Genomic DNA, 18,118 nt, shown 5'->3' on the forward strand with positions numbered 1-18,118 from the left:
GCTTGGGGATGCCCCGGAAGGCATCCCCTCTTTCGTCTACTTCCATCGGTTACTTTACTTGGAGCTATATTTTTATTCACCACATGATATGTGTTTTGCTTGGAGAATCTTGTATGATTTGAGTCTTTGTTTTTTAGTTTACCACAATCATCCTTGCTGTAGACACCTTTTGATAGACACACACATGATTCGGAAATTATAAGAATACTCTATGTGCTTCACTTATATCTTTTGAGTTATATAGTTTTTGCTCTAGTACTTCACATATATATCTTGTAGAGCACGGTGGTGGTTTTGTTTTATAGAAACTATTATTCTCTCATGCTTCACTTATATTATTTTGAGAGTCTTAAATAGCATGGTAATTTGCTTAAATAATTCTAAATATGCTAGGTATTCAAGACTAGTAAAAACTTTCTTATGAGTGTGTTCAATACTAAGAGAAGTTTGATGCTTGATGATTGTTTTGAGACATGAAGGTAGTGATATCAAATTTGTGCTAGTTGAGTAGTTGTGAATTTGAAAAATACTTGTGCTGAAGTTTGCAAGTCCCGTAGCATGCACGTATGGTAAACGTTATGTAACAAATTTGAAACATGAGGTGTTCTTTGATTGTCCTCCTTATGAGTGGCGGTCGAGGACGAGCGATGGTCTTTTCCTACCAACATATCCCCCTAGGAGCATGCACGTAGTGCTTGGTTTTTGATGACTTGTAGATTTTTGCAATAAGTATGTGAGTTCTTTATGACTAATGTTGAGTCCATGGATTATACGCACTCTAACCTTTCCATCATTGCTAGCCTCTTCGGTACCGTGCATTGCCCTTTCTCACATTTAGAGTTGGTGAAAACTTCGCCGGTGCATCCAAACCCCGTGATATGATATACTTTTTCACACATAAACCTCCTTATATCTTCCTCAAAACAGCCACCATACCTACCTATTATGGCATTCCCATAGCCATTCCGAGATATATTGCCATGCAACTTTCCATCATTCCATTTATCATGACACATTCATCATTGTCATATTGCTTTGCATGATCATGTAGTTGACATAGTATTTGTGGCGAAGCCACCATTCAAAATCATTTCATACATGTCACTCTTGGTTCATTGCATATCCCGGTACACCATCGGAGGCATTCATATAGAGTCATACTTTGTTCTAGTATCGAGTTGTAATCATTGAGTTGTAAATAAATAGAAGTGTGATGATCATCATTTTCTAGAGCATTGTCCCAAGTGAGGAAAAAAGAAGAATAAAGGCCATAAAAAGAGAAGGCCAAAAAAATGAGAGAAAAAGAGAGAAGGGACAATGTTACTATCCTTTTACCACACTTGTGCTTCAAAGTAGCACCATAATCTTCATGATAGAGAGTCTTTTGTTTTCTCACTTTCACATACTAGTGGGAACTTTTCATTATAGAACTTGGATTGTATATTCCAACAATGGGCTTCCTCAAATGCCCTAGGTCTTCGTGAGCAAGCAAGTTGGATGCACACCCACTTAGTTTCTTTTGTTGAGCTTTCATATATTTATAGCTCTAGTGCATCCGTTGCATGGCAATCCCTACTCCTTGCATTAACATAAATTGATGGGCACCTCCATAGCTCATTGATTAGCCTCGTTGATGTGAGACTTTCTCCCTTTTTTGTCTTCTCCACATAACCCCCATCATTATATTCTATTCCACCCATAGTGCTATATCCATGGCTCACTCTCATGTATTGCGTGAAGATTGGAAAAGTTTGAGATTACTAAAGTATGAAACAATTGCTTGGCTTGTCATCGGGGTTGTGCATGATGAGAGCATTCTTGTGTGAAGAAAATGGAGCATGACTAAACTATATGATTTTGTAGGGATGAACTTTCTTTGGCCATGTTATTTTGAGAGGACATAATTGCTTAGTTAGTATGCTTGAAGTATTATTATTTTTATGTCAATATTGAAATTTTATCTTGAATCTTTCGGATCTGAATATTCATACCACAATTAGGAAGAATTACATTGAAAATATGCCAAGTAGCATTCCACATCAAAAATTCTGTTTTTATCATTTACCTACTCGAGGACGAGCAGGAATTAAGCTTGGGGATGCTTGATACGTCTCCAATGTATCTATAATTTTTGATTGTTCCATGCTATATTATATTCTGTTTTGGACATTATTGGGCTTTATTATACACTTTTATATTATTTTTGGGACTAACCTATTAACCAGAGGCCCAACCCAGAATTGCTGTTTTTTTGCCTATTTTAGGGCCGTGACCTTGATCGAGTTTTGCAGAGATGTGAAGAAACTAACCTTGTCTTGAATTGGGAGAAGTGCCACTTTATGGCTAATGAAGGTATTGTCTTGGGGCATAAAATTTCTGAAAGGGGCATTGAAGTTGATAAAGCTAAAGTTGATGCTATTGAAAAGATGATGTATCCTAGGGACATCAAAGGTATAAGAAGTTTCCTTGGCCATGCCGGCTTTTATAGGAGGTTCATTAAGGACTTCTCAAAAATTTCTTGGCCTCTGACTAATTTATTACAAAAAGATATACCATTCGTCTTTGATGATGATTGTGTAGAAGCATTTGAAATACTTAAGAAAGCATTGATCTCTGCACCTATTGTTCAGCCACCTGATTGGAATTTACCTTTTGAAATTATGTGTGATGCTAGCGATTATGCTGTAGGTGCTGTTCTAGGGCAAAGAGTTGATAAGAAATTAAATGTTATTCAATATGCTAGTAAAACTCTAGACAATGCCCAGAGAAATTATGCTACTACTGAAAAAGAATTCTTAGCAATTGTATTTGCTTGTGATAAGTTCAGACCTCATATTGTTGATTCTAAAGTAACTATTCACATAGATCATGCTTCTATTAAATATCTTATGGAAAAGAAAGATGCTAAACCTAGACTTATTAGATGGGTTCTCTTGCTAGAAGAATTTGATTTGCATATTATTGATAGAAAGGGAGCCGAGAACCCCGTTGCAGATAACTTGTCTAGGTTAGAAAATGTTCTTGATAATCCACTACCTATTGATGATAGCTTTCCTAATGAACAATTAAATGTCATAAACGCTTCTCATACTGCTCCATGGTATGCTGATTATGCTAATTACATTGTTGCTAAATTTATACCACCTAGTTTCACATACTGGCAAAAGAAAAAGTTTTTCTATGATTTAAGACATTACTTTTGGGATGACCCACATCTCTATAAAGAAGGAGTAGATGGTGTTATTAGACGTTGTGTACCTGAGCATGGACAGGAACAGATCCTACGCAAGTGTCACTCCGAAGCTTATGGAGGACACCACGCTGGAGATAGAACTGCACATAAGGTATTGCAATCCAGTTTTTATTGGCCTACTCTGTTCAAGGATGCCCGTAAGTTTGTCTTATCTTGTGATGAATGTAAAAGAATTGGTAATATTAGTAGACGTCAAGAAATGCCTATGAATTATTCACTTGTTATTGAACCATTTGATGTTTGGGGCTTTGATTATATGGGACCCTTTCCTGCCTCTAATGGATATACACATATTTTAGTTGATGTTGATTACGTTACTAAGTGGGTAGAAGCTATTCCAACTAGTAGTGCTGATCATAACACCTCTATTAAGATGCTTAAAGAAGTTATTTTTCCGAGGTTTGGAGTCCCTAGATATTTAATGACTGATGGTGGTTCACATTTTATTCATGGTGCTTTCCATAAAATGCTTGCTAAGTATGATGTTAATCATAGAATTGCATCTCCTTATCACCCACAGTCTAGTGGTCAAGTAGAATTGAGTAATAGAGAACTCAAATTAATTTTGTAGAAGACTGTTCATAGATCTAGAAAGAATTGGTCCAAGAAACTTGATGATGCATTATGGGCCTATAGAACTGCATATAAAAATCCTATGGGTATGTCTCCATATAAAATGGTTTATGGAAAAGCATGTCACTTACCTCTCGAACTAGAACATAAGGATTATTGGGCTATTAAAGAGCTCAATTATGATTTCAAACTTGCCGGTGAGAAAAGGTTATTTGACATTAGCTCACTTGATGAATGGAGAACCCAAGCCTATGAGAATGCCAAATTGTTTAAGGAAAAAGTTAAAAGATGGCATGACAAAAGGATACAAAAGCGTGAGTTTAATGTAGGTGATTATGTATTGCTATACAACTCTCGTTTAAGATTTTTTGCAGGAAAACTTCTCTCTAAATGGGAAGGTCCTTATGTTATCGAGGAGGTCTATCATTCCGGTACCATAAAAATCAGCAACTTCGAAGGCACAAATCCGAAGGTGGTGAACGGTCAAAGAATCAAACATTATATCTCAGGTAATCCTATAAATGTTGAAACCAATGTTATTGAAACCGTAACCCCGGAGGAATACATAAGGGACACTTTCCGAAACATTTCAGACTCCGAAAAGGAATAGGTATGTGGTACGGTAAGTAAACCGACTCCAAAACAGTTCTAATGGCAATTTTTATCCATTTTGGAATATTTAGAAAAATAGAAAAATAAGAAGTGGTCTAGGAAGGAGACGAGGGTGGAGGGCGCGCCCTACCCCCTGGGTGCGCCCCTGCCTCGTGGGCACCTCGTGCGCTCTCCTGACTCCGTTTTCTTGCACGTTACGTATTTTGGTTGGTAAATATTCATTATATAATCTCCTGAAGGTTTTGACTCCTGTATCATGCAATTGTCCTCTGTTTGTGTTTCGAGCTGTTGCTGCTGTAGATTAGAGCAAGATGTCCTCTCAAGAGTCAGTCGGGGAGAGCCGGGTGTCTCATCCGGCATCGAGATCAAGGACAAACAGCGATGTTGACCACTTTGGTCCAGCAACGGAGGAAGAGATGGAGGCTGATTTGAAGAGGATAGATGCCATGGAGGAGGATCAAGAAGTCACTTCTTGCTTCTGAGCTGGATTCACGATGGGGGAACTACAGAGCTCGATTATTCCAAACTCGATTATCCCTTCCAATGTTAGATTTCTTTCTTATGAAAATATGAAGAAGAGTGTCACTTGTTCTCCCGTAGCTATGCAACACCCTTGGGTGCAAGGAGCTCTAGCTGTCACAGGAAAGCTTTGTAAGGAAATAATGGACCTCAAGCAGCAAGTCAATAAGCTCGAGGAGGAGAATCGTATCCTGAGGGGCATCATCGCCAAGAATATCACATCACCAACAAAGGAGACATAATCACATGGGTATGGGCACTCCCCTTGGCAACTGCCAAGCTTGGGGGAGGTGCCCCGGTATTGTATCACCATCACATCTCTATCTTTATCGTTTTTCTTAGTTCGATCCTTTTAGTAATATCTTGATCTAGTAGAATAAAGTTTTTGGTATGATCTAGTTTTGAGTTTTGCTTTACGATCCCTCTATGTAATCGAGTCCGTGAGCTATAAATAAAGATTAGTGTTGAGTCAAGGGCTTGATTTATCTTGCTATGATCTTGAGTGAATAAAAGAAAAAAGAAAGAATAAAAAGAAACAAAGAGATCATATGGATCTTATGGGGAGTAATGAGCTCACATATAAAGAGTATGATGAATAAAAGTTGTTGAGAGTTAACAAACATAGTTTTGGTCATCGTTGCAATTAATAGGAAGTAATAAAGAAAGAGAGGTCTTCACATATAAATACACTATCTTGGACATCTTTTATGATTGTGAGCACTCATTAAATATGACATGCTAAAGAGTTGACGTTGGACAAGGAAGACAACGTAATGGGTTATGTTTTCTTACATCTGAGATAAATTATACTGTCATGGATCATCCAACATGATTGAGCTTGCCTTTCCCCTCATGCTAGCCAAATTCTTTGCACCAAGTAGAGATACTACTTGTGCTTCCAAATATCCCTAAACCCAGTTTTGCCATGAGAGTTCACCATATCTACCTATGGATCGAGTAAGATCCTTCAAGTAAGTTGTCATCGGTGCAAGCAATAAAAATTGCTCTCTAAATATGTGACTTATTAGTGTGGGAGAAAATAAGCTTTATATGATCTTGTGATATGGAAGAAATAAAAGCGATAGACTGCATAATAAAGTTCCATATCACAAGTGGCAATATAAAGTGACGTTCTTTCGCATTAAGATTTTGTGCATCCAACCATAAAAGCGCATGACAACCTCTGCTTCCCTCTGCGAAGGGCCTATATTTTACTTTTATCTCCTACCTTACATAAGAGTCATGGTGATCTTCACCTTTCCTTTTTACATTTTATCTTTTGGCAAGCACAATATGTTGGAAAGATCCTGATATATATAGCTAATTGGATGTGAGTCTTCATGAACAATTATTGTTGACATTACCCTTGAGGTAAAACGTTGGGAGGCAAAACTATAAGCCCCTATCTTTCTTTGTGTCCGATTAAAACTTCATACCCATAAATATTGCGTGAGTGTTAGCAATTGTGAAAGACTAAAAGATGGTTGAGTATGTGGACTTGCTGAAAAGCTCTTATATTGACTCTTTCCTATGTTATGATAAATTGCAATTGCCTCAATGACTGAGATTAGAGTTTGTTGGTTCTCAATGAAGTTTATGATTCATACTTGAAATTGTGATTGAATTGTTACTTTAGCATAAGAGATCATATGACAATATATATATATGTTGCTGTTCTAAGAATGATCATGATGCCCTCATGTCCGTATTTTATTTTTATCGACACCTCTATCTCTAAACATGTGGACATATTTTTTGATTTCGGCTTTCGCTTGAGGACAAGCGAGGTCTAAGCTTGGGGGAGCTGATACATCCATTTTGCATCATGCTTTTATATTGATATTTATTGCATTATGGGCTAAAAATAATCTCATTTTTTGAAAAACGTTCAAGAATTTCAAAAAATGTTTATGTTTTGAAAAATTCTCCCTGTTTCTTAAAAAAAGTTGATGTTTTGAAAATGTTCTCATTTTTTCTAAAGCTGATTTTATTTTTTCATAAAAAATCAAATAAAAAATTTCGATGTTACTTCAAGAAAACGAACGTTTTTTCTGGAAAACCGCTGGTACAGCAAGCTCTTTGTTTTTTAGTGTACACTGGTACAGCAAGCGCAAAACGCTACAGTGAATCGTTGCTACAGAACGGACCCCGTTGGTACAGTCCTTTGTAAATGGGCCGGCCCAGCCGTTGGTGCGTTGGGGCTCTCTGTTGGGAGAGCGTCATATAGGGCCTCCCCTTGCCACCCTCGCAAAATCTCGCGCTGTCTTCCCGTTCACCTACCTTCCCGTCCCCTTGCCCTTTCCGTTTCCCGCCTCCCCCAACCGCATAGAATGGCCGGCTCCGGCGGCTCTCCCGACGCCGACGATCCCAATTGCGGCGGAGCTGGGGCTGAGCCCTCCAGGACTCCTCAAGAATCCGACGACCGCTAATCCGCGCCCGGCTCCCCTCTCAGCACTCGCCCGTCCGGTCAGCCCCCGGGGACTTCGGTCGTCGCCAACGAGGGCTCCGCCTCGTCCTCCGCCTGGGGATCTGATGACGAAGACGAGCCCGCAGGCAGGTACAAGAACCCCGCCGCCGCTTCCTTCCTCTCGGGACCGTCGAGCAGCACCATGGGAGCGTCCTCCTCCGCCTCCTCCTTCTCCTCGGACAGCTGGATCGGCAGCGACCGTACGTGCGGCGGCGCCTCGACCTCCAGCTCTCTGGACGCCTCCAACTACAGGGATCTCTACAGGGATCCACCCTCTGAGTGGATGTATAATCAGGTATTGCAAGAAATCCAATGCGTTCTTGATTTGGGAATTTGCAAGAAACCTAGTACGTTCTCGATTTGGGAATCATTTCTGTGGATGTTTTGACCATGAAAGATTGATCTTGGACTTATGTGTTTGAATCTTTGATTATGGTTGCAATTTTAACAGTCACTGGCTTGGAAAGATTCACGGATTTAGGTTCTTGTAGGTATCCATGCTTAGAAAGATTCGTCAATTTTGATTTTCTGCATCGTCGTATACTTGTCTAATACCCTGCAAACATTATGCTTTCCCTACTTTCTTGTTAACTCTGTTGGGGATGCCAATGATTTACATGGTCGGTCTTCTGCAAGGCTTGTAAAATCATAGCACTGTTAAAGTCCTATATGATTGCCTCTTTCAGACATAAGCTGGAAAATAAATTAAAATTTACTCCCTAGCTTGGAAAACGATCTTATATTGTGGGGTGGAGGGAGTATATCTTGCTTCTGTGCCTCTTTATATTCCATATTGAAATTTCCCACAAAAAAATCCATATTAAAATTTGCGTGCTTCTGTGTGTGGAGTTGTGTTATCGATGAAAAGTTTTGGCTTTGCTCGAGCAAACCCATGACTTCTATCTCTGCATCCTTTTTCTTGGAAGTCTACATAGCGCCAATGGCGATTCCACTAGGGAGGCTCCAATAGGCTTAAGCCTATCCTTCAAAATCATATTTAAGCTAAACATACCGCTTGACAAATATATTCTGATGCTTTACATGCAACAATTGCACTGCATTTGCTAATTAGACTTAGGAAATTTATGTTTTAAGCCTACCCTCCAATGTCCTGCTAGATTCGTCACTGCATAGCGCGGGTCGTCTTTAAAGTGTAGCAATTGTACTAATGCTAAATGGCATTTGTTCATAGTCACTTCTTATGGATTTCACATTTAGCAGTCCATGTTATCTTTTGTCTTTATATGAATTTTAGCATTATAAATTAGCCAAGTGTAGAAGAATAGAATATTGGCATAGATAGGCAGTAACAGAAACATGAATAGTCTGCACCCTTTTCTTTTCAAAAAGGAGGCAATTCCCCGGCCCTATGAAAATGTCTGTACCTGTGAAGGTCTAGCTGAGAATTTTGTTTGTCACAAATCTTGCTAATTTAGATGTCAGATATTTATTATCCAAACTTTTTAGAATTCCATATAAACTTAATATGAATCGTACCACCAATTTCTTTGTTAAATATTACATTTGTTGCCCAGTTATGCAATGGCTACTTTTTTGTTGTTGCATTTTTTACAAAGCCGATGTTTACAATCGAGTCTTAGTTATCAATAACAGATACTGTTATCAGATAAGCTACTCTACAATGGTTTGCTTACTTTCTTCGTGAACCCTCTTCTATGCTTGAAATACTTAGTGCTCTTGAAGTCCCGTATGCTTGGCTCTTTTAGGTATAAGGTGAAATTTTTTGTTGGTTGTATAAAATTCACCATCTCGTAGATGTCAAAACAAAATGTGAGTCCACACCAGATATTATAAGATCAGCTACGCTTGGTGGTTTCTGTAATTTCTTGCTTAGTCCATTGGGGATGTCAATGGTGCTTCTTCATTTACATGACCAGTCTTCTTTTCTTCAACTTCAAGGCTTGTAAAATCTTAGGGCTGTTAAAGTCCCACATGATCGCCTCTTTCAGGCATAAGGTGGAAAAATATTAAAAAAAATTGCGTTGCTTCTGCACCCCTGTATATTCCATATTGAAATGTGTGTACTTCTATCTGTCGAGTTGTGTGTTATTAATGAATAGTTTCGCTTTGCTCAAACATAAGTTTGTAGCACACCAATATTTACAGTTCTTCGCTTTCTCAAGTTTCCGCTTTTCTTATAAAAGTGTTGGGTCTCCTACAGCCAAGGCCGCAAATGTAAACAGTGACTACAATCCAACTCAGATTGAAACTAGGCATCCTGCAAACTGTTCACAATTCTTCTGTAAATAAAACAAAAGTTTACGTTTGTTTTGTTTTCAGATTCTGGAAGCTCCTTTCTGGAGTCACGAGGCATCTGATGCTGTGAGGGCTTCTTGGAGAGACGAGTACGAGGCTTGTGATGATGTAAGGGTTTCTTTTCAAATGCTTGGTTTAATTAACTATGCCTCAACATTCCTTTCTTAATGTAACGCCCCGAGACCGTTGCGCCAGGTGTCTTCCGGTGTTTCGTTGTTGTTGCCTTGTCATTTGCTTGCGTGTCGCAACTTGTCATGTCATCATGTGCATTGCATCATCATGTTTTCAAAACCTGCATCCGTCCGGGTTCCCCCAGTGCCATCCGTTGTCAGTTCTGAGCCCAGACACACTTGCACGCGCCCGCGGCACGTCCGAAATATTATTTTTAAGTGGCCAAAAAATGTTCTCGGAATGGATTGAAAGTTGGCATGTGGTGTTGTTATGTTGTAGGTAGGCCTCGTCTCCTCGGATCCGTCGGGTCCCGACCATCCCCTTCGTTGCCGGACTCCTCAGCTAGCCGGAGCCCCGTTGCCGCGCCGTCCGTCTTCTGCATCGCCATGGCCTGCTGCTGTTTCTGTTCTTCAGAAACAAAACGAGAGCAGCAGTGGCTCGCTCGTTCGAGCGTTGACCGTGGCCTGCCCAGCTCCTTCGCCTCCTGGGCCACCAGCTACCGCCCCAAGCCAGCCTGCTTCCTTCCAGATCCGAGCTGGCCCAGTCAAGCCCGATGTGAGCAGCTCCCCAGCCCCTCTCAGTTTCGGCCCGAGTCACTATTTTTTTCCTGCGAACGATTTGTCTATTTATCCTGAGGGTGACAGATTTGCAGAAAAACCCCTCATGTTCATGCATTCAATAACTAATTAACCATGCAACAGAATTAAATAAATTATAAATGAAAAATGCTTAGAATTTTGTGTAGGTCCATAATATGCCACTTTCATCCATGTTTAAAATGTTTAAACTGATGTTTGATTAAATTTGCTTAAATAACTTGTTAAAATGTTTTGTTTCATAACTAAATAACCGCAACTCGGTATTTAATAAACTTTATATGTAAATGGGGTGGAAAATGCCTAGTTTATCATGGTGGCATCATTTTGCATGTTTAACAACTATAAAATATGGTTTAGGGCAGAACAGTACCATAACCAAAATATGCTCATGCGGAGTTTCCGGATTTGTTGTCTGTTGTTCCCGGCCTCATTTAAACTTGACTAGATAGGTAGTTTTTCTTTTGCTTCACCCTCTTGCCATGTTAATCAACATTTAATATTGTTGGGTACATAAACAAGATCGAACTAAATGCGTTATGTGGTGTTTTGGCAATATGCACCCCGATGCATATTGAGCTCCACTTAATTTGTAGGATTGTTTGTGCACTTTGCCATGCCATGCTTCATTAAACCGGACATGCATCATACTCGATTGCGCATCATGCCATGTTGATGTGTTGGTTGTTTACTATGTTGTTTGCTTCTTTCCGGTGTTGCTTCTTCGGGTCGGTTCCGATAACGTCGTGTGTGTGAGGATTCGTTCGTCTACGCTCGTTTGTCTTCCTCATGGACTCGTTCTTCTTTCTTGCGGGATTTCAGGCAAGATGACCATACCCTTGAAATCACTTCTATCTTTGCTTGCTAGTTGCTCGCTCTTTTGCTATGCCTATGCCGCAATACCTACCACTTGCTTATCATGCCTCCCATATTGTTGAACCAAGCCTCTAACCCACCTTGTCCTAGCAAACCGTTGTTTGGCTATTTTACCGCTTTGCTCAGCCCCTCTTATAGCGTTGTTAGTTGCAGGTGAAGATTGAAGTTTGTTCCTTGTTGGAACATGGAGATGTTGTTCCTTGTTAGAACAGGTTTACTTGTTGGGATATCACAATATCTCTTATTTAATTAATGCATCTATATACTTGGTAAAGGGTGGAAGGCTCGGCCTTATGCCTGGTGTTTTGTTCCACTCTTACCACCCTAGTTTCCGTCATATCGGTTTTATGTTCCCGGATTTTGCGTTCCTTACGCGGTTGGGTTATAATGGGAACCCCTTGACAGTTCGCTTTGAATAAAACTCCTCCAGCAAGGCCCAACCTTGGTTTTACCATTCGCCACCTAGCCTTTTTCCCTTGGGAGTCGCGCATCCCGAGGGTCATCTTTATTTTAACCCCCCCCCCCCAGGCCAGTGCTTGTCTAAGTGTTGGTCCAACCCAGAGCACCGTGCGGGGCCGTCCCTTGGCAACTTGGGTTACGTTGGCTCCCGTACGCTTAGCTTATTTGGTGTGCCCTGAGAACGAGATATGTGCAGCTCCTATCGGGATGTCGGCGCATCGGGTGGTCTTGCTGGACTTGTTTTACCATTGTCGAGGATGTCTTGTAGAACCGGGATACCGAGTCTGATCGGAATGTCTCGGGAGGAGGTCTATTCCTTCGTTGACCGTGAGAGCTTGTCATGGGCTAAGTTGGGACACCCCTGCAGGGATTTGAACTTTCGAAAGCCATGCCCGCGGTTATGGGCAGATGGGAATTTGTTAATGTCCGGTTGTAGAAAACCTGAAGTTGACCTTAATTAAAATGCATCAACCGCGTGTGTTACCGTGATGGTCTCTTTCCGGCGGAGTCCGAGAAGTGAACACGGTGTTGGAGTTATGCTTGACGTAGGTTGTTCTAGGATCACTTCTTGATCATAGTTGTTCGACCGTGCTTTGCCTTCTCTTCTCGCTCTCATTTGCGTATGTTTAGCCACCATATATGCTAGTCGCTTGCTGCAGCTCCACCTCATACCTTTTACCCTTCCTATAAGCTTAAATAGTCTTGATCGCGAGGGTGCGAGATTGCTGAGTCCCCGTGGCTCACAGATACTTCCAAAACCAGCTTGCAGGTGCCGATGAGTCCGTGCAGATGACGCAACCAAGCTCAGGAGGAGCTCGATGAAGAACTTGTTCTTTGTTTTGTTTCGTTCTAGTGGATCAGTAGTGGAGCCCAGTTGGGGTCGATCGGGGACCGTGTCGCATTTGGGGTTCTTCTTTTATTTTGGTTCCATAGTCGGACCTTGATTGTATCTGATTGATGTAATGCTTTATTCATGTAATTGTGTGAAGTGGCGATTGTAAGCCAACTATGTATCTTTTTACCTTATGTATTACATGGGTTGTGTGAAGATTACCTCACTTGCGACATTACTTTCAATGCGGTTATGCCTCTAAGTCGTGCTTCGACACGTGGGAGATATAGCCGCATCGAGGGCGTTACAAGTTGGCATCAGAGTCTTCCCCGACCTTAGGAGCCCCATTGCTTGATCGTTTTTAGCGGCCGAGTTGAGTCTAGAAAAATGTTTTGAGTCATTTAGGAATTATATATCGGAGAGTTTAGGAATTCTTTTTTACTGCCCAGTCTCCTCATCGCTCTGGTAAGGCATCCTGACGTAGAGTTTTGACTATTCTCTTCTCAAATTTCACTAAATTTTTTTTAGGATCACGCGGGTATCTTGGAATCGTTCCGATGGTTTTGTGACGAGAACATTGTTCTTGGTGCTTCCTGTCTTTAGGGGTTGTGGCAGTCTCCCGGGGAGTTGAGCTCCGAGGTGTTGTCGTCACAATTTTATCATTGCAGTTTTGGAATACCTAAGTTTAGTTCGCCGACATCGAAAATCTCTTTTATGCAGTTGTTGGTGAGATAACCTCGACGCCACCCAGTACTGGGGCGGGAGTTCGGGAGTATTGCCATAACTTGTATAACGGATGCTTTTCGAAGGTTGAGGTAGATGATTTCCGAAGATTTCTTGGTTATGTGTTGAAGGATGGATACAGCTGGATGTAGGATTTGCTAGTTTTGGGTGAGATATTATGCTTCCCCTGTATCCCCAACACCTGATTGCATAACTGGGAAAGTTTCGGGAGTTTATAAGTGGGAATTCAAGTAGCTCTTAGGATATCTTTCCGACAGATGTATGATATGAAATTGGGGTTCGACGTCTAGTGGTCTGCCTATTCACGGTTGATTTTACAGTGGTCTCGTTGTGTCTTAAAGAGTCCTTGGCTATGCCGACTCGGGGACGCTTCGTATGTCATGTGCACTGCCTTGTACATGATGGTGCTGTACGATCGAGCCCGTGTAGGCCCCACCACGAAAACTTCGGACGAAATCTCTATCATATGTTTGTTCTGGCTTATTCTGCAAGCCAATCCTTGTTTTGTTTTGAGTTGTGGTATTTGAGTTGCTTCGAAGTCAAATGTTGATTCCATACCTTTTCCAAATGGTGTTCTCATACTCCTATGTGAATACTAATCCTTCTTGTTCATCGAGATTGTCATGTCAATCCTTTTCAACCGGTGTGTCTCTCTTCAAGTGGATCCGATCATTCCAATATCAGCAAGATCAATTATCAGGTCTTCTCAACGGTGTTTGTTCCATTCGTCCCAAGCTGTCTTTGTTTTCCCGCCCACCCACCCTTTTTCTTCAACGATTCAAATTTCTTAATCAACTATCCATTTTATTGTTGTGAAGTCTCTTCATTCCTTTTTTCTGCCAATGTTCTTATCCGATGATTCTCATGAAGATTCTAACGGAGCTTCAAGTTCTTCACCCTTTACTCATTTTTTCTTCTCCGGTGGTTTCAATTCAAGTTTTGTAGTGTTGATCATATTCCTTTTCTTGTTTCAAATATTTTATCATGCCGGTGCACCTCATTACCATCCACTTCTCGCTATTCAATTGTTCCGAAGTGCTCTAGATATCTCGGAGATTCGTGTTTTCACTCTGCATTCGTTCAAGATCTTTTGAGGATGTTCCCTCATTCAAGCCATTTATTTCAAACGGTGGAATCTCTCTTTTCAAGCAATCATTCTACGGTGTTTCTTTTGAGTGGGCCCTAACCCACAGGTCTTTTTCCAAGATCTTACCTGACTCTTCTAATTCTCCCGGAGATATCCGTAAAAATTCTTTTCGAAGTTTGACGTAAGAATGAATTGTCATCAGTCAAATGCTTTCTCCAAGATCTTATAATTCTTTTCACCGTTGGCTCAACCTCTTCGTTTTGATTCTTACGGAGTGCCTAAATTAGTCATGATGGTATTTCTCGTCGTCATTCTCAGTTTGGAAGATCGAAGAAGATTCTTCTTTCAACCTTGCTCCATTCTCTTCAAGATTCGTCATTCGAGATTGTTGCCATCCTCTCATAATTGTTTTCGATTGTCAGAATTCTTTCTCACCCATCCGAAGTAATTCAGGAGTCTTTTCAGTTTGTTTATCTGAAGGCCATCAATTCAGGATTATTCATTCCAGCTTCCAGCTCTCATTCTCCAAATCTTACCGGTGCATCGCTCAAGTGTTCTCTAATCAGCTCGTCATCTCTTCGTTCTCATATATCTAAATTCTCTCAAGCATCTTCATTCATTTGCTAATTCTTCCCGGTGTTTTCTTTATCTTCTCTTCGTTCATTTTTAAGTCTTACGGTGGTTCATTCAAGATTCCTCTTCTTACGTTATCATACTTCCGTTCTTTCAAATTCTACCGGTGGTTCGTTGAAGACCTTCTCAAGTTGGCGCCATATCTATCCTAATCCTTTCTTCAAGAATAAGTAGTATGCCAAATCCGTTGTTGGTCATCAATTTAAATTGGTGAAGGATACGCATAACATAATTCTTATTCTTGTTCCATCTAAGTGATTAATTCTTTTTCCGGAGTGGTTCATCAAATTCTCGATTCGAGATGCTTTATCTATTCTTTTCCTGGAGTCCCAAGTTCTCTCAATCATTTTGTGACGCACTTGAACCTATGTGGGAGAAATTCCAAAGGCTTCATTTGCCTGGTTCATATTCAGATCTTCATGATGTAAGGCTTCCTGCATTGTTTCATCCACCAATTTTTTAGTTTTGAACCGCCAAGTGCACTTAAGTTATATATTAATTATATTGTAATTCGTCCAGGCTTTTGTGGGCTTCATACTGGAATGTATGGAACAAAAACAAAAACTGTCAGTAAGGTGAGTTTGCATTAACATTGTCGCAACAATAAACTGTGTTGCGTACTTATGTTATAAATTTTGTTGCAGTGGCTATCAAGAGTGGCTTTTCCAGGAGAGTCAAAATGAGCAGAAGTTTGCGAACAGTGAGAATATACAACAATTTTCTTAGTTATCTTGCCAACTTACTCTAATTTTCTGACTCCAACTATTTTTGTTTTGTGTTTAGTACTTTTGTATCTTTGACTTGTGACAGCTATTGAGATATGCACTAAGGTTGAAACTTTTAAGTCATACATAACCGAACTTGGTCAAGGAATGCCTGATGCAATAGGGGTGAGTATTTCCTTTAGATGGTGCAGTAATCTTCTATGCATAATTGAGTGTCATATGTAGGAGTACATTAGAAGCAAATGGTATTGCCTTTCTTGTCTGCTAGTTATGATCTGTCTGTGTGATGGAACTGCATAGTAGGAGCAAAATTTCATCATAATACTTGTACCAGCAACTGGAATTTTATGTAAAAGAAATGATGTGAAATCCTCACTGTCAGATGCCTTATGTGTTTTTGAACTGCAGTACTGCCTGGAGGAGGTTCTCCCAGTAAAGAAAGATGCACAACAAGTGAATCTCACTGCGCTCACCAATGTCCTACAGGTGCCACTCCGAGTTGTTAACATTGACGTTTCACCGATTGAGGAGCCTAACATCCACATCATCTACGAGTCACTAGATTCCTCGGTTCCTACTGTGACACTACTGTATAGACCAGGGCATTATGATATCATCTACTAGAAGCCATAGCTGTAGACTGTAGTAACAGATATCATATGACGTGTCACGGGAGAGTTGCTGGCCGCGTTGCGATATACTGGACTCTTGTTGTGTACATCAGCTGCACATATGCACTATTACTGTTTTCCTTCCATATATATGTGGGGTGAAGAACTACATGAAATTGCATTGTGACCTCTTTCCAAAATGCCACTGTATTTTGGCTATTCTCTAAAAATATCACTAGAATATGACCTCTTTCCAAAATGCCACTCAATTCTCTAATATTCCCAAAAAGCAGTTCCATTTGTTCTCAGCACATTGTGCTAGTCAACTCTGGACATGGATCCACGATCCATGGGTTGTTTGAGCCAATTATGTTAGTCTGATCTTGCAAGAAACTAATTATGTCAGTCTGATGCCGTTATGATGTTGTGATAATTCTGCTTTGTATGCTATTTAATCGTTGTTGAAATTTATGTAGTAAATTTAGGCAAATTGCTGCCAAAACTTCTGCTGGAAACAAGTACTAGTTTATTTTTCTTCTTATGGTGGGGGTGAAGAGGTGAACAAGTGATGGCAAAGCGTATGTTCGGTTGATGACCAAAACGAATGCTATTGTTTTTTTCTCATGACCCAAACATTAGTCTTGCTTGGGTTGGCCATGCCTATGCTCTTTATACAGCGTCAGTTAAGTTTGCTTGCCAATATTGATCAAAACATGGGCAACTAAACACATGGCATCAAATCGAGTTATGTTTCATTGTGTGAAAGGTTAAGGAAAAAAATATTTCTTAGACCCCGTTAGCTTCGGTCTGTCAATAGAGATGATACACTGAGATCGGGAAGGAGAAAAAAAGCAACGAACAGTAAACACGGCGATAATCTATTACTTGTGCATATATATTAATAATTCATCCTAAAAAAAGATTAACCATCCTGATGGATGACACGTGGCATTCACAAATCATAAAGCATCCCTCACCCCTCACTTAAAATTAAGGGGAAGAAAGATTAGATGCTTTGTGATTTGTGAATGCCACGTGTCATCTATTAGGACGGGTCTCACCTGCTAACCGTGAGACCTGGTCTCATATAATTTTTTTTCATTCAACATACAAAAGAACCATTCAACATATCTCAACAAAAAAAGAAGCTAATCACTGAACATATCCTCATCCCACGCGGTGCTCCGCCTCTCCCTGAGCCTCTTCAGATACCCAGCCATAAACCTCCAAATGAACTCATCATGCCCGCGACAGAAGGCGGACAGCTCCTTGATGCCACGGCGTGCCAGGGCGTTGGCTTCAACATGCCGGGACAGAGCGGCCAGAGCCCTGATGTAGATCGCGTAGGCATGCGGATTCATGGGAAAGGTCGCGAGGAGCGCCTCCCCGACGGCCCGGACGCGCTCGACCCCCCCGCCGTTGTTGATCTCGAACCCCAGGTAAGTACTCCAGCCTGCCTTGGACCTGGGGAAGCCGCCTCCCTGGGCCTGTGCCCACCGCGTCCACCGCTGGAGCGCGCGCCGCTGGCTGTCGACGTCGCCGAACTCGCGCTCCCTCCAGAACCAATCCCACATGTATGTCTCTCCATCGGGAAGTGCGGCGAGAAGTCGCTCGTAGACCGCGCGGGCGGCCTCGATTCCGCCGCCCTCCTCCAGCTCGAACTTGACGAAGCGGAGCCACAGC

At 41.0% G+C, this 18,118-nt stretch overlaps 1 protein-coding gene across 2 annotated transcripts; it reads left to right on the top strand.

Moving 5' to 3' along the window:
• Nucleotides 1-7,227: 7,227 nt before the first annotated feature.
• On the top strand, nucleotides 7,228-16,604 carry LOC125521388. Of its 2 annotated transcripts, XM_048686447.1 has the most exons (6): nucleotides 7,228-7,719; nucleotides 9,726-9,809; nucleotides 15,619-15,674; nucleotides 15,744-15,799; nucleotides 15,883-15,989; nucleotides 16,233-16,604. In XM_048686447.1, the coding sequence occupies exons 1-5, from the start codon at nucleotides 7,567-7,569 to the stop codon at nucleotides 15,897-15,899; spliced, it is 366 nt and encodes a 121-aa protein (XP_048542404.1). In that variant the 5' UTR covers nucleotides 7,228-7,566; the 3' UTR covers nucleotides 15,900-15,989; nucleotides 16,233-16,604. The 2 variants fall into 2 exon arrangements, with proteins under 2 accessions (XP_048542404.1, XP_048542403.1); XM_048686446.1 differs by having other exon boundaries at nucleotides 15,744-15,989.
• The last annotated feature ends 1,514 nt before the right edge of the window (nucleotides 16,605-18,118 follow it).

The sequence above is a fragment of the Triticum urartu genome, chromosome 7 (genome assembly GCF_003073215.2).
Source record: "Triticum urartu cultivar G1812 chromosome 7, Tu2.1, whole genome shotgun sequence".
In the NCBI taxonomy this organism is placed as follows: Eukaryota; Viridiplantae; Streptophyta; class Magnoliopsida; order Poales; family Poaceae; genus Triticum; species Triticum urartu.

Bases quoted from the DNA above. Each gene is read 5' to 3' on its own strand.
- LOC125521388 (XM_048686446.1), top strand. From the start codon at position 7,567: ATGGGAGCGTCCTCCTCCGCCTCCTCCTTCTCCTCGGACAGCTGGATC. The intron at 9,810-15,618 runs GTAAGGGTTTCT...TAATTCGTCCAG, and splicing joins AGTACGAGGCTTGTGATGAT to GCTTTTGTGGGCTTCATACT. The intron at 15,675-15,743 runs GTGAGTTTGCAT...ATTTTGTTGCAG, and splicing joins AAACAAAAACTGTCAGTAAG to TGGCTATCAAGAGTGGCTTT.